At 43.8% G+C, this 15,591-nt stretch overlaps 1 protein-coding gene across 1 annotated transcript in view; it reads left to right on the top strand.

Moving 5' to 3' along the window:
- Positions 1–15,591, top strand: part of ALPK2 (alpha kinase 2) — a 224,404-nt gene that overhangs the window by 138,048 nt on the left and 70,765 nt on the right. The window contains exons 7-8 of the mRNA XM_078674891.1: positions 8,102–8,376; positions 12,258–12,346. Of these exons, the coding sequence (XP_078531017.1) occupies positions 8,102–8,376; positions 12,258–12,346 (364 nt within the window). The remainder of the gene's footprint in view (positions 1–8,101; positions 8,377–12,257; positions 12,347–15,591) is intronic.

Below are 15,591 nucleotides of genomic sequence, written 5' to 3'. Positions count from 1 at the left end.
TGGGGCAGTTGCCCTTGACTGCATGTGGATTCCTAGTTCCGAGGACCTTTTCTCTGACAGTCTCAGCCAGTGGAAGATGTCAGCTGACTGCATGTGTTTTTAACCTGTGCAAAAATGCACCAGGCACAATCTGTCCTGATGTTCATGCAGCTGTTAAGGGGGCACTGGATCACTCAGAATTAGTAGGTACCCCCACTCCTCCTGGAATACTGCTCCAGATGACCTGTAAAAAGGGCTGTTCTTGCTATCCGTGACCCAAATGAACTTCCTCAGAAGAGGGAGGGGGACTACCTTATCTGTCTATAGACCAGACTAAAGTGCAAAATAGGTTCACTTGTGTGATTTACAGCAGATAAAAGTATGTTTTTTAGAAAGTTGATGAGTTGTGTGCTTTACATCATCTGTGTGTAGTGTGTCCAACTGGCCTGGATGCAAATTCAGGACGGTGAGTATACAAATTCTGGACAAAGGGTCAAATTTCAGGACAAAAAGTCATCCAATAAAATAAAATGGACTGTTCATTACACGTTTACCTTATTTTTAGCAGGAAGTGAACCTCTAGCCATCCACCAACCCTCTGTACAATTGTCTTGTTAAATCCTATCAAGTTTAGGCAATTCATTAGAATTTGGGTGTACTTTCAAATGCACTATTTATCACCATGTTTACTAAAAATGTATTGGAGGAGAACTACCATCCCTCCTGCCTGATATCGAATTGTCTGCCATTCCTTTGTATTCACCAAGGAACCAGAACAGGTCCCTTCTCAACTGGAACGCAGGCAACCCAGACCACTTATGGCCTATTTGGGCGTCTTCAGTAGGGTGCAGCTTGATTACAGTGGCTTAGTGAGCACCGGACCCACACCGTTGCCCTTCGCACCTAGGGCATCACACTGAGGAAAACAATAAAGTGATGGGTAGAATGCTTGAATTAATCTCAGCCACTGGTAATTACTTGGACCGCATTCCAGTCCAGCGTTTTTGTGGCAGAATGGTGACACACCCCAAAAGAGTGTAAGAAAAATCACGTAATGATCGAACAAAACAAGATAACATGTTTTAATCCTAGAGTCAAAGCTACACATTACTTATTGCTATTCCATTTCTGATCACTTTCCATGACCGTAACAAGGTTGCAGTGGTGTCATGGCAACCCCGACCCCCATCCCCTTCTCCGCATGCCCCCACTTTATTTGTTTGAGTGGGGGCGGGTGCCTCTAGACAGTTCTTTGTGTTATAAAATATTTACATTGATTTTTATTGATTTCTTTGAGGTTTATCGGAATTAATTAGAAAATGAGAGAAAGGAAGGCCGGCATGCATAGAACAATGGTGAGAAGGATGAGTGGGTGGTTGGAGAGATGGATGAATGAATGGATGGATGGATGCAGGAGATGTGGAGAAGTGTGGCTCACTGGTTAGAAGCGGCAGACCCTGAAGCAGAGGTCAGGCCTGGGACCAGTGTTCAATTCCGGACGTGGCAGGGTCTGGGGCTCAATGTTCGCGGACTCGATAATTCTCGCCTTGGTGCCTACTCTAATCATGGGTCCCACTCTGCAACTCTGGGCAATAGCTTGCTTAATCTCCAAAACGGCCCCAACAGCACTGAGATGCCTGGCTTCACCATGGGGGTGCCCTGGAGGGGGCATCTCACAGGGAAAGCCAGGATGGGTTCCACAGCGGTATACAGCGCCAGGATGCCCCGCGATGGGGCGGCAATGCGCTTTACAAGTATACACACATTTACATTTACATGTATGGATGGATGCATGCATGCATTGATGCATGCATGGATGGATGGATTACTCGCTCAGTGTCATTTGGGATATGGGTCAAAGTGGGGGATTTTTTATTGGACTATCTACTCCCTTGAGTTTCAGCATCTGTTTTTTCTGGGAACAGATATGCCTCATTGACAAGGATAGATATTTGGTGGGTTTATTTGATTGATTACAGGACTAACAATCTTCCTACTGCCCTCTACAACTGTATGACCATCTGTTAGTTCTATGATCCATTTTCTGGCCGATTAGCGTCTCTCTTTACAGAATGATCTCACAGGGTAATTTATAATGTATATTTGTAATCCATTTTCAACAAATTACTTTGTTTGAAGTTTGCCTCTGTAACCAGCTATGTCCTCTTTGGTGCAGAGTTCTCAGAAACGCGCCACACGTGCTGCACACCTGTGACAGGCCCTGTTATGTCTGACAGCATTTTAATGACTGTTAATAAGATTCAGCGACTTTTTGCAAATCGTGTTCACATCTTGTAGGAGTGGGAGTTCTCGTGCGGAGGAGAATGTTACATACAATAGCATGTTCTCGCAGCCACAGGACATTCAGACAGAAGGATGATGCGGATTCCTAACACTCTTCGCCCACTTAAGTGAACCTTTTAATGACCTAAAGAGTGGAAATTTACAGAATCGAACCTTAAATGACCCAAAAAGTGGAAATTCACATAATCTACCCTTAAATGCCCCAAGAAGTGGAAATTTACCGAATCAAAATTTAAATGCCCCAAAAAGTAGATATTCACAGAATCTACCCTTAAATGTCCCAAAAGTCGAAATTCACAGAATCGAACGTTAACTTCTCCAAAAAGTGGATATTCACAGAATCTACCATTTTAAATGTTCCAAAAGTGGAAATTCACAGAATCAAACGTTAAATGCCCCAAAAAAGTGAAAATTCACAAAATCGATACTTAAATGCCTCAACAATTGGAAATTCACAGAACCAGAATATCTGGAATGTCCTGTTAAACGGTGTTCTTGTGCCACGACATGTAGCTGTGAGGGTAAGAGAAGGACAAAAAAATATGATCCAGAGGGAATGTGATGGGAGATAAAAATGGGGGCAGCGTTTACAAGGTGACAACTTGGAATATTCATAAACATTTGTGTTCACTTTTCACACACTCATTGTACTTCTAAACGCTCACCTACTTTCAGAATGAGTGATGAAAAAGATAGTTGGGAAAATTACCTGTATATTTTTCAGCTTATTTAGAGGAATAGTTTTCTTCACGTGGAAAATGTGTTTTTGCGCAAAAAATATGATAAAAACTTGAATGTGCAATTGTACATTTACCAAATCCCAGCATCTCTGGATTTTCCCGTCTGCGGGCAGGCTGCAGCACCAAGTTGTGTGTTTCTGGAGTGCACCTCAAAGTTATTTGCATCCTCAAAATATGGGAAATTTCACTTATCTAAGTTGTGCTACAAATGCATGTGTTTTGTGAAGCAGCTTCAAATTGTTTTTGATGTTGCAAAGCAAATGATGGCATGTCATTTGCTTGTGCTATTAGAGTTCACTAACTATTAGAATTCACTAACTCTGTTGGATGGCTCTTATCGACCTCAGAAGCATAAAGGGTTGAGTAAGCCATGACAGAATTAGAACATGTGTGCCATAGGCTGCGCACAAGGTTTAAGCTCTCAAGTAGAGGAATAATAGAAATACCGATTTGTGGACAGTGAAAGCAGGCACGAGCAGCCAGATTCATTCAATCATGTTATTAACACAACACTATGAACTTTGCATTTATTATTCACAGTCATCATTATTTTTATGCATCAGCCCCTCCTGGAGTCTGCCTCGTTTTTAGATCTGTTTGATAGTGCAGCTGTCTGGAAGACCTTATGTTACCAATTTTCCAAAATGTATATAGTTTGAGTTTTGGCTTCCCCCGGAGGAGTATAACGCTCTCACACCATTCTAACTGCTCCATGGTGTATCATTCCGCATCTATCCGGCAGCTTGTGTTGATGTGCATAAGGGGCTATTTTGCACTGATTTATGACAGAGCAGTCGTCGTTTGCTTTGTATTTTTCACTGCAGAAGGCTTTCTTAATTATATTTGTCAGGACTCAAAGCACAAGTTCGACCTTTTTGATTTGCCAATGCTTGTTTACTATAGGGAACGTTACAGTAGGGCTATGCGGGGAGAGGTAACTCTATTGATGTGAGATATTACTAAGCTCTCGCACTTCCTTAACTCTCAGACCCATAGAGATAATCTGGTTCCAATAACTAAAGCCTTGAAACACCTTTGATCGCTTTTGCCTTAGCCGTAAGACCATCCATCGTAAGAGAACAGCGTATGAGGCCTGTGTAAAACGACAACGTGGCTATTTCATTTAGGAAGAAAAAGGTCCTAACTAAGGAGCTCATTACAATGGTGGGCGGGCCTGAGTCCACCCGCCATCGTTGCGGTGTATGGGACCGGCCAAGAGGCATGCAGCGGTCCCACCACACCAATTAGGATGCATTGAAGACGGTGCTGGTTCGCAATGTCAATATAGCATGCACTGCATTTCCCTGCGTTACGTGGCAGGCACCACACGGTGCCTGCCACTTAGTGCTGGGAAATTTGGGGGGGAACCATTCACTGCCAGCCTTTCCATGGCGGTTGCACCGCAGTGAAAATGCTGGCTGTAGCCAGCCAGGGTTCAAGTCGGGGTACCACACGGGTGGACGGCGTCTCCCCACTTATTTTACCGGGTGGACGCCGTCCCCCCTGCTCAAAAGTGCCATGAAGTATTCAAGAAGTAACGATTTTACTTTCAGGGTACGGCAAAAACAACCAAGTGTTCCATTTACATTTTGCACTTGACTTGATGTCTGCCACCATATTGCGATGCGAAGTTGCTAGCCGCCAGGTTATATCAGGTGCCAAGTGCCGCGGAACTCCCTATAATAACAGGGGACTACTTTCGTGACGTCACTTCCTGTTGTGATGTCACTTCCTATGGCACCACCTAACTTGGGTGTCCCCCCACTTCTTTTTTAGGACTTTTGCCCTGTAGCCAGCATTGTAACATGGGGGACCATGCCTGTTTGGCACCCCCACCAATTACACGCTCCTTTCCGCTCCGACCGGCAATCTGAACGATTGCCTGTGGCGGAAGACTGGTGGGCGGTCTTTGCGCCCAGTACACTTGTGGATAGGATCCAGCCGCCATCGTAATGTGGCAGGGGGAAATGCCAGGCAGATGGCGGAGGGCCCGCCACCGCACGGCTGGTGGTGGCGGGCCCTCCGCCATCCTAATGAGCTCCCAAGTAAGGTAAAAGATGAACAATAAAGGCACATTTTGCAAAAGGAAGTTATAAAAGGAAAAAAACTCAGCTGAAGAAATAATAGGCAAAAATAATCTATTCATAATCAGTGTGGAAAGTCAAAGAGCTTGCAAAATATCAAAAACACTATATGAAACTTAAGAGCGAGACGTGAGGTCTTCGTATTAGGACCCAAAGTCGGCCCGGGAGAAGAGAACGGTTACAGTTGGTGATGGATTGCACGCTTTGACTTTTGATTTTTTTTATGTCCAGTGTGTGGATTCACCAGGATCTTATAATACATAAATAACGTAAAGCTGTTGCCAAACTGAATGTTACATCGCCTGGACCTCTGGTGATAAAAATAAATAGGTTGGGTTCTTTAAACACCACCGCAAAGTTAGTGCAACAATGCAAAACTCTTAACGTTATGCAAGAGAAGGTGAATGGACATGTCCTGGGGAGGCCATAAAATAGAGAAGCTGTATTGCTTGCCAGCACGTTTGGAGGAGCTGAGAAATAACAAAATGCATTAAAGTGGACTTTTAATGAGAAAGAGTAATATATGAAAAATGCAATATAATTCAGTATGTTATAGGGCCTAATGTACGGATTTCCCAATTGCAAAAAGTGGGTGCAAATTGCATACCGTCTTTTTGCGAATGAAAACGAATTTTGTGAACCAGCGAATATAGTAAGAGGGAGGAGGGCAACAGAGGGAGGAGGGCGACAGAGGGAGGAGGGCGACAGAGGGGGGAGGGCGACAGAGGGGGGAGTGCGACAGATGGCGGGCGACAGATTGAGGGAGACAGATGGAGTGAGACAGATGGAGGGAGACAGACAAGAGACAGACAGAGGTAGGGAGACAGACAAGAGACCGAGGTAGGGAGACAGACAAGAGACAGAGGGAGGGAGACAGAGAGAGAGAGGGAGGGAGACAGAGAGGGGGGCAGAGAGAAAGACAGTCAGGGGGAGACAGAGAGAGAGGGAGACAGACAGAGGGAGACAGACAGAGGGAGACAGACAGAGGGAGGGAGACAGAGGGAGGGAGACAGAGGGAGACAGACAGAGGGAGACAGACAGAGGGAGGGAGACAAAGGGAGACAGACAGAGGGAGACAGACAGAGGGAGACAGACAGAGGGAGACAGACAGAGGGCGACAGACAGAGGGCTACAGACAGTGGGAGCGAGACAGAGGTAGCGAGACAGACAGAGAGACAGAGGGAGGGAGACAAACAGAGGGAGACAGACAGAGGGAGACAGAGGGAGAGAGAGGGAGGGAGACAGAGAGGGAGACAGAGAGGAAGACAGAGAGAGGCAGGGAGAGAGGGAGAGAGACAGAGTGAGACAGTTAGAGGGAGAGAGACAGAGGGAGAAAGAGGGAGAGAGACAGAGGGAGAGAGGGAGGGAGACAGAGGGAGAGAGAGGGGGAGACAGAAAGAGAGAGGGAGGGAGACAGAGAGAGAGAGGGAGAGAGCGAGAGGGAGAGAGAGAAGTAGAGAGAGAGAGAGAGAGAGAGGGAGACAGACAGAGTGAGTGAGAACCGCCCCCGAATCCCCCTTTGGTGGTTCGGGCTCGCTACGCTCGCTACACTGCCTTACTGTGTCCCAAAATTATGCATCTCCAAAAAGTGTGCCCCCAACATGAAAAGTTTGGAAAGCTGTGTTCTAGACAGACAGAAGCTCTTCATTGGCAAAACTGACAAAAGGCCACTAGATGGCAATACCTAGAAAGATAAAAACAAGTGAAATTTCATAAACTGTTTGCAGAATTCCGCAAAAACAATCAAGTGACGCTTATTTAATGGTGGCAGGGTTTTCGTTAACTAACCTTTACAGGGTGTATGAACTTTAATGCATAGGGCTGCTGGCCAAAAGCTCCCAAGACTATCAATTGGCACGCTCCACTAATTGCCACGCTCCATAAAAGATCTCTCTTAAGTAAAGGGAAAATACACCAAAACCTATGGCACATATATTGACATTTAGCCATAGAAAAAGAGAAAATAGCGGCATCAGATGGAATTTGTGCCTCAATGTTCTTTATTTGAAATAGATTTTATCTGCCGAATTCATCTGGGGGCGTATTCGTGGTCATCTTTCCTTAAAAACATTTATAATTATTATTTGAGAGTTTTATTTGCTTTGTGATTTCGAATTAGACATAATAAACGTATCTAGTGATCTGTCTCTAAGGACACACTTCTTTATTCTTGGAATTTCTGTTTTTTTATGAACAGTAGTGAAGACTGCACCTATTTAAATACAATAATTTATAAAACCAAAGTTCCAGCCCTTATTGTGCATCTTGAGAAGATGAGAAGGGCAAGCTTGACTAAGTGTTAAAGCAACACAGTGCAGCAACCAAATTAGCTGCGGTTGGTTGAGCAAATGGAAAAATACAGTGCAGAGTCATATCTACTAAGATTGTCCCACTGCTGCTGTCTTTTCCTGCGCTGGAGCACAAACAGGATTCTTGGTGAGAGGCCCAGCCTGGGATGAAGGTGCACAGGTGAGTGTGCACAGTCTAGCACTGCCTTTGTACTGGAGGCATACCCTTGCAGAACATATTGTTATGCCCCGTAAACTCAGAAGCACCCCACGCATTGTATGCCTGCTGTGCTCAGCAGCACACATGCAATGTGTGTCTTTTTTGAGAAATAAACAGATTTCCTCTTGTTAATACCTGCATATGGCTTGGCTTTCTGGAGATGCATCGCATAGTGGGGGGAAAACGATGGACTGATATGTGGCCCCAGCGGCTGAGATTAATCCATTCATTCCTTCCAACACTTTGTTGTTTGTTGCTTGTTTAAAGCTTGACACAGTTCTCTGCAAGTGAACACTTCCCCTTTGAAAGGCATAATAGTATGTCTATCTGAGCTACCTTGAGTAGTGTGACCTTATATATGAGATTGTTAGTCTGCCTTTCCTTCCCACTTTACTGTAGGTACATTTAGCATCCTAACAGTTTGCCTATAATATTCCTAATTTCATCAGCTATTTCAAATTTTTTTTGATTACTTCTTATTTGCAGGTGGGGAAGAAATTGAATTCAATCAACTCTTTTTCAGAGAAGATTTCATCTGCGATAGGTATTTTGGTGGCAATTTACCAGGAAAGATCTCGACGGAAGAGCTTCACTTCGGAGAAGGGGTCCACCGTAAAGCATTTCGAAGTAAAGTGATCTACGGCCTTGTACCCATCTTTAGCCCTGGTCATGTCTGTGTTCTGAAAGTGCACAATGCGGTTGCATATGGGACCAAAACGACAGATGAGCTTGTGCAAAGGAATTACAAACTGGCAACCCAGGTAACTTCCTATGTTTGGAATGTCCCTCCCTGTCTGTCTCATATGTAAAATATAACAGAATCTGTTAGTACACACTGTTTACATTCGAGCATGTTATGCTGGTGGTTGGAATATGGGTCAGATAATACCATCTAGCATACTTTCATTGATAAACATTTTGCAGAAAAAGTGCCTGAATGGCATATTAAGATGGACAATGTGTTAATGCTAAAAGTACTTACTGGTTATCTTCCCTAAGCCCAGGGCTTTCTCATCACAGTCCATTCTCTGCAGTGTGGGACTATGACGTGAAAGATGGGCGAGTTGGTAATGGTGAGATTACTTAACAGCAACCTTTATTCCTCTGAGTCCAGTTCTTCCTCCTCATAGTCCTAAATCAGTGAGTTGGATCTGTAACAAGAAAGGTGTGCCAGGTGGCAATGAGGAGAATCAGCGAAGGTATCTTTCCCCAGTGCTGAAGTGGGTCTTCATGGTTTTTAAGGAAAATTCAAAGATTTACAGCAATAACATGTTATTTACAAGATTAAGTAAACAACAAGTTAGATTCAAATTGGAGCAGACGAACATGAGAAAACAGTGCAGGGAAAACCAGGCTATTTACAGGGAGTAGGAGTGGCGATCAAGAGTACAGTTGGAGAGATAGCAAGAGGACGTTGGCAAGAGCAGAGGGAGACTGCACAGCACCAGCCTTTGCCCATAAAGTGGCAGTGAGGTGGAAAAGAATGCAGAGTGGTAAGCAACATCCCTGAAAAAGTAATCCCGTGTTTTACATATATGAGAGCAAAGTCGGCAACCTCGGTAGAGTTCAAGCACAGAAAACTAGCAATTCGCTGGGCTGCTGAAACTGTATAAGCGCTGAGAGAGCTAAGGGTAGGAATTTGCCCATTAGGAAAGTCTTCGCTTCCTTTTTAAAATTTGATAGAGCTGGTATTCTTCTGATGTAAGGTGGCAGCGAGTTCCAGCCCTGTTGTATGTTTTATTCTTCCGGAAGAGGGGTGGTTTCAACACAAAATCCCTGGCACACCGAGAGTGCCTACCTCTTCCTGAAACCACGATTTTCTGAGCAAGATACGCAGGAGACTTGGAGTATGCTGCTTTATGAGTGATAAAGGCAAGTTGAGATGGAGTTGGATTCTGGCTTCGTACGGCAGTGCAGTTAGGTAAGTCGCGCTGCTCTCGCTGATTTTTAGTGCCGGGCGTTTGTCCCGTGCTGTAAAATCAGTGCAAAGAGTACCATGGCACGCGCAAGAGGGCGCAGCTTCTTTCTGCTGCTCAAGTAGATGTTCTACTCGAGCACAGGCCATGAACGACAGGTTTATCAGCACGAGGGTACTGACCTGCCGCAACCACCTGCATTGAGAAATTTAGCCGGGAGACGGTCTAGCATTGGATTTTCCTCTAGGCGAACCGCAAGAGAGGAAAAACTCTGCGCCCCTATGCGGAGCCCAGAGTGGGAAAAACTTTGCAACATCTGCGAGCGAAGCAGAGTTTACCGCCCAGGCCTCGAAGAAACCAGTTAGTAACAGAAAGACTACCATTATCAATAAAACAGAAATAATTATTGACAACGTGCAGTGTGGTTGCTTGCATTTTACATCTCACTGGATTTATAGCTGGCATGCTCAAAGTATTTTATTTTCAATCCTGAAGTTTGGTAGTCACTGGAGATACATTAACGATTGGTTGGTAGTTGCCTATGCTTAATTTATAAAAAATTAAGTGCCAGGGCTCTTGTCATGAGGCCACTGCAGCTTGCACCACACATTACCCCTGCCAGCTCTGCCAATGATGGTAGCAACACAACTATTAACCATCACACATGACAGTTTGCACTATTTCAGGCCCCCAAAGCTATAGTTATTTTTATTGTATATTGAACTAATAATTTTCTGTTGTTGTGGTCATCTCTAAAACTTGTGGCAGACTGTCTCAAGCGCCGGTGCTGCCAACTAAGTGCCAGCGCGGAGTACTTGGAAACCACCAGCTCAAATTAAGCACTGGTAGTTTCTGACTATGGTGTGGCTTAGTGAGGGTTTTTATATCTTGGACATTACTTGGCTGAGAAGAAAATCTCTGTGTGGGAGGGTTGCTTTAGGCCATGGGAGAGCATTGGTGTTGAATGTGGTTTCGAATTAGGTAGAGTGTAAGCTTTCATGTAGGCAATAGTTTATGGTAGTCCATTAATTACTTGTTCTCTTGGATTGACATGATTAGATCTTTAAGTGGTATAGCTTTACTCAATTGGTATGGAACTATTAAATACAAACTAAATGGCCTAGTAACATATGACGGATTTGCCCCAACATCAAGTGATTAACTATGTACAAATGTATCTAGGCAACGTATTAGCTCATTGAATGTACCTAAAGCTCAGCTCTTGTTTTGCTTCATTCTTAGGTTTCTCAATTGTTCAAGCTATTTAATGTTCCCATCTTATTTTTTTATAAGCCTCAGTACAAGATTTTAATTTGGAAAATAATCTCCTTATGATTTGTCACTATGTACTTTATACATATCCTCTACTTTCGGTTTTTACTTTACTCCATCATTGATTTTTAATTTTCCTTCCATTATCAAATATTTAGTTAGACTTATAACCAGTTTTTAGCCAGCGTTTTCTATGGCCCCCTTTTTGATGTGTCTGACTTTAGTTTCCCCACCACATCAATGTTTCCCAAAGTCAATTTGTTTTGTCTACCTTCAACTAATTTCTCACAAATGTTCAGTTTTTTGACACATAATTGTTTTCAAAATAGGGATAAAAAACAGATATTCAAAAAAGAGAGGACAGAGTATTTTTTCTGTAGTAATTGCTCTGTTACCATTATATTTAGTGTTTTTTTTACACGAATAGGTGCATCATTGGTGACATTTCTGTTCTTTTTAACAAATCGTGCATGGCTTTTATTTCCTTATATTATTGGTGTTTCTTTCTATTACAACGGTTTGAATGTGATGGTGTTTGTGAGATTGGAACAGTGTAGACATCAGAAGGAAATATTCTTCAGAGGTATTATAAAGACATAATCACTGAGCTTCCATGCCGAAGCCCTCATACCTAACTAACGAGAAATTTCCCAAATGTAAATCTCTGGTTTCTTATGATTTGCATACGTCCTGGTGCAGTTCGGAGGCAGCATGTGTCACTCCTGGAAATGCACGTAGACTGACACAACCACTTCTGGACAAATCGTTCTGAATCAGACCTATGGGTCTGACTCACAAAACACTTTAGGAGTTGGGGGATTAGTACTACAGGAGCATTATTCACATACTCTTATTTGCCTTTTTGAATCAACCTCGAAGTGTCCAACTCCCTATTAGTAAAAGTTCAAAGAGGGCACAGTCTTTTCTATTTGCACTTAGAGTATGTCAGTATTACCTGAGTATTCCTACCCTAGATGCTTTGTGGCCACTTCACAGGGGCATGCACGGGACCTAAATAGGTATCACAGTAGTGCTCCTTTACTTACCCCAAAATGCCATTGTGAATATGCCCCCTGAGATTTCTTGGATGCTTTCACTTCAATTATGTACATCATTTTCGTATCTCTTCAGTGCCACATGCTTGACACAGCCACTCATATCGAGTCTTCATACCTTTTCATATTTTGGGGTATTTTGTTTGGGGGCTCAAACCACATTATGCTCTAATTGTGTAATATGAGATTGCTTGCTGCTTGTAGTCCCGCCCACAAGATGTCACTGGACTGGGACCAAGGATGCTGGAAATGGATGAAGATAATGATTGTGCCTGATAAAACTCAAATTCCAGTTTCCTACACACTACCATTACTGTTGCTGCTTTGTTAGGTAGATATTAACATTCAGCACATAAGACTGTATTTTCAGTAATATTTTAATGTATTTTTTGATTGCAGGAATGTTATGTGCAGAATACTGCCAGGGAGTATGCCAAGATGTATGCAGCAGAGGCTGAACATTTAAAAGACTTTGGAAAAGTACCAGAGTAAGTAAACGAAATGCATACATGCAACTAATGAGAGCTTGAGCTGGACGTGTTTAGAAGATGGGGGGATAAATGGAGAAGAGATGACATTTGAGGGCCTTGTGGAAGTCTAAACATGATATGGTTGTTCTGAACTCTTCAGGAGGGTGGTCCATGTTCCAAGGAAAGTACATTGGGAGAGGAGTTGGCCTAACGGCTAGGGCGCTCGACCTCGGACCTGGGGATCTGGGTTCGAGTCTCGGTAACGACGCCAAAACCTCCTGTGATTCTGGGCAAATCACTTAATCGCCCCGTGCCTAAAATGAATGTGTGTCCGTCCTCATGTAACGTAACTGGTGCTATGTAAAGCGCTCTGATACCTGATTCGGTTCGGGTCTAGTTCGCGCTATACAAAACTCTGCAAAAAAAAAAAAAACATAGAAAAGGAAGATTTGGAATTCCAGGACCTGATTTAGAGGAGGGAGCTAACAGGCCATTGGCGGTCCCCGTTGTTACTTGCACAAAATGTAGAGGGCTAAGGAAGGCAATGAAAAAGGAAAGCAAGGTTTTGCTAGCTGTGACGCCACTGGAAATGGTGTCAGCTGCCCAATCTATGGTGGCCTGCCTCCTCCATAATTGGCAAAAGACACACAATTGATGGATGGAATGCAGAACAAATCTAAACATTCACCCCCAGTCAAGACATCTGGGTTAAAACCATCATTCTTTTGCTCACCATGCCACCCTAGTTTAGACCTGGACATATGCAAATCAGTCTTGACCCTGTGCCTTGTGGGAACAGTCCAGCCCGAACGGCTAAGCCAGGTCTTCCCTGGACCGGAAACAAGCATCCTAGGACCGGTTTCGGGGTTTCACCCCTCTTCAGCCAGGATAGCTTGATTGCAGTTGCACAGTGAGCCCAGGACCTACGTCTGGACATACCTGGCGCACATAGGGCAAGAAAGCAAAAGACACACAATCGATGGACGGAATGCAGAACAAATCTAAACATTCACCCCAGTCAAGAGATCTGGCTTAAATCCATCATCCTTTTGCTCACCATGCCACCCCAGTGGCAGCATAATTGACAGCATCATGTATTTTCAAGGCTTCCATGTCAACCATATCGGCCATGGTGGTCTAGCACAAAAAACAAAGAAATATTACCAACATGCGGGGAGAAATCTCCCAGTACATTGGGAATATTTTATGGTTACTGTAAATGTACCGCCACCATTGGGAGTCTGCGTGAGTGCATTCCAGTACCCCTGCTCATGATGGCAGTTCCAGCGGGCCACCATGGTACAATATAAATGCCAACGTGGACAGTTCTCTACTTCTGCCGTACAACAGCTTGGTGGATACACTGCCAAACTAACGGCATTATTCTTGATTGAAGAGATCTCCAAGCTTGCTCTTTCCATTCCAAGATTCCTCTAGGACTATGAGCTTTTTTAAGGTGATCCTTTCATGGAATGGGAGCTACTGGAGGCTGATCCATTAACGAGTGATGTGGTCATACTTGTTAGAAACCCAGACTAGGCACTCAAGAAGACAAATGGATAACAAGGTTTGTTATAGCTGTAAACAGTTTTGCCATTTGATTTATCACTATGTGAGAGGACGCCTGCCCGGGTCATGAATCTGAAGTTATGTTCTTGGAATGGATGAGAGAGTGGTGACAGCAGCTTTGGGTTTAAACATGCGGGGTTCAAATACATCAGGGAACATGCAAGTCCTATTACAGCTGTGCAGCCAAGGACGTGGTAGTGGAATAGAATAAAGGTTAGCTGCTCCTAATAATAATACGAGAATGTGTGACTTGGCGGATTTGCCTGACTGCTGGAAGGTCTCACATAAAGGTCATATCCTTGGAGCCTCTTTTGTGCTGCCAGCACATGCAATGCATGTTATCACGTCCACTGCCAAGTTCTACGCAGGTCGTGCTCAGTCTGACTTCATTATCTTTAAATAAGTTGTAGCTGATGACAGTTCGATGCTTCTTAAACTCTTAATGAATGCAATCATGTGATAAGGTGTTTTGTTTTTAAGAACAAAGATGTTGCGTTATGGCCCTTTAAGAATAATAGGCAAACAATAAACACTAATGGCCTCATTTATGAAAAGTGATGCATCGCTGCATGAAAACAGGGATGCGTCACTTTTCACTGCGCCCTCCTTGCGACACCAATGATGTGTCATATTTACAGTATGACGCATCATGGCGCAAGGAGTTACAGATGCTTCAGTATTTCTGAAGTATCTGTAGGCGCAAAAGTGACGCATTGCTGGAGTGTGTCACAAAAGTGACGCAACTCCAGCAATGTGTCCTTTCACATGGGGCAAGCCCCATGTGAAAGGTCCTGCGTCAGTCTTACGCCTGCTGTGAGGCAGGCGTAAGAAATTGACGCATTTGCATCCTAGAAGTGGCACAGTGAAATCTTATAGATTTTACTGCGTCACTTCTATGACCTTTTCTTGTGTCAAAACGCCCCCCCTGCATACATTATACCTGGCGCAGGTATAATGTAGCACAGGGGTTTACAAAGTGATGCTTCTACCTAGATGCGTCACTTTGTAAATATGGTGCAACAAGGCAAATTTTTTACGCTGCTGGTGCGTCAAAAAAAGTGACGCACCAGCGGCGTAAAATTGATGCACGGCCTCACAAATGAGGCCCTAAGGGTCCAATTCACAAAGTTATTATCAGCTAAAATACCTCATTTACGCGAGCCAGGAATTCACAAAAAGATTTTTGGTGGGCGTATAGGGATTTCCTACAGTGGATTTATCCGCCAGGAGTTTGTGGAAATTCACAGTAGTAAATCCCTTGCAATAGGTAAGAAGTTAACTTTTTAAGGTGTGTTTTGCCTTGTAAACACCTACAAACGTTTACATTTGTGGGCGGTCACAAATGTATTTGGAAATGGATGGAAATTTGCTCCAGCCACACATCCCCTGGCAGGACGGGAAGAGAAATGGACCACCCCCGGATATACTCGGGGTGAAGGGAAAGGGTATTTTTTGCAAAGGGATTTTTTTTTTAGCCATGTACAAAAAAAAAATGTAAAAGTCGTGTTCGCACAAGGGGATCAGTACTGGCTTTGCTTACTTCTGTGCAATGGAGATTTCCGTGGAGAGGAAACAGGAGCTTGGGGACATGTGACATTACATCCCCAGTAGCCCATCTTAAAACCTGTGCATCGCACAGCATCCCAGGCATACTAGTGGGGATGTTTGTGAATTCCCAAATGTAGTAAAGTTGC

The sequence above is a fragment of the Lissotriton helveticus genome, chromosome 2_1, assembly GCF_964261635.1.
Source record: "Lissotriton helveticus chromosome 2_1, aLisHel1.1, whole genome shotgun sequence".
In the NCBI taxonomy this organism is placed as follows: domain Eukaryota; kingdom Metazoa; phylum Chordata; class Amphibia; order Caudata; family Salamandridae; genus Lissotriton; species Lissotriton helveticus.
The sequence above is the reverse complement of the archived record's forward strand: the minus strand, read 5'-3'. Positions and strand labels throughout refer to the sequence as shown.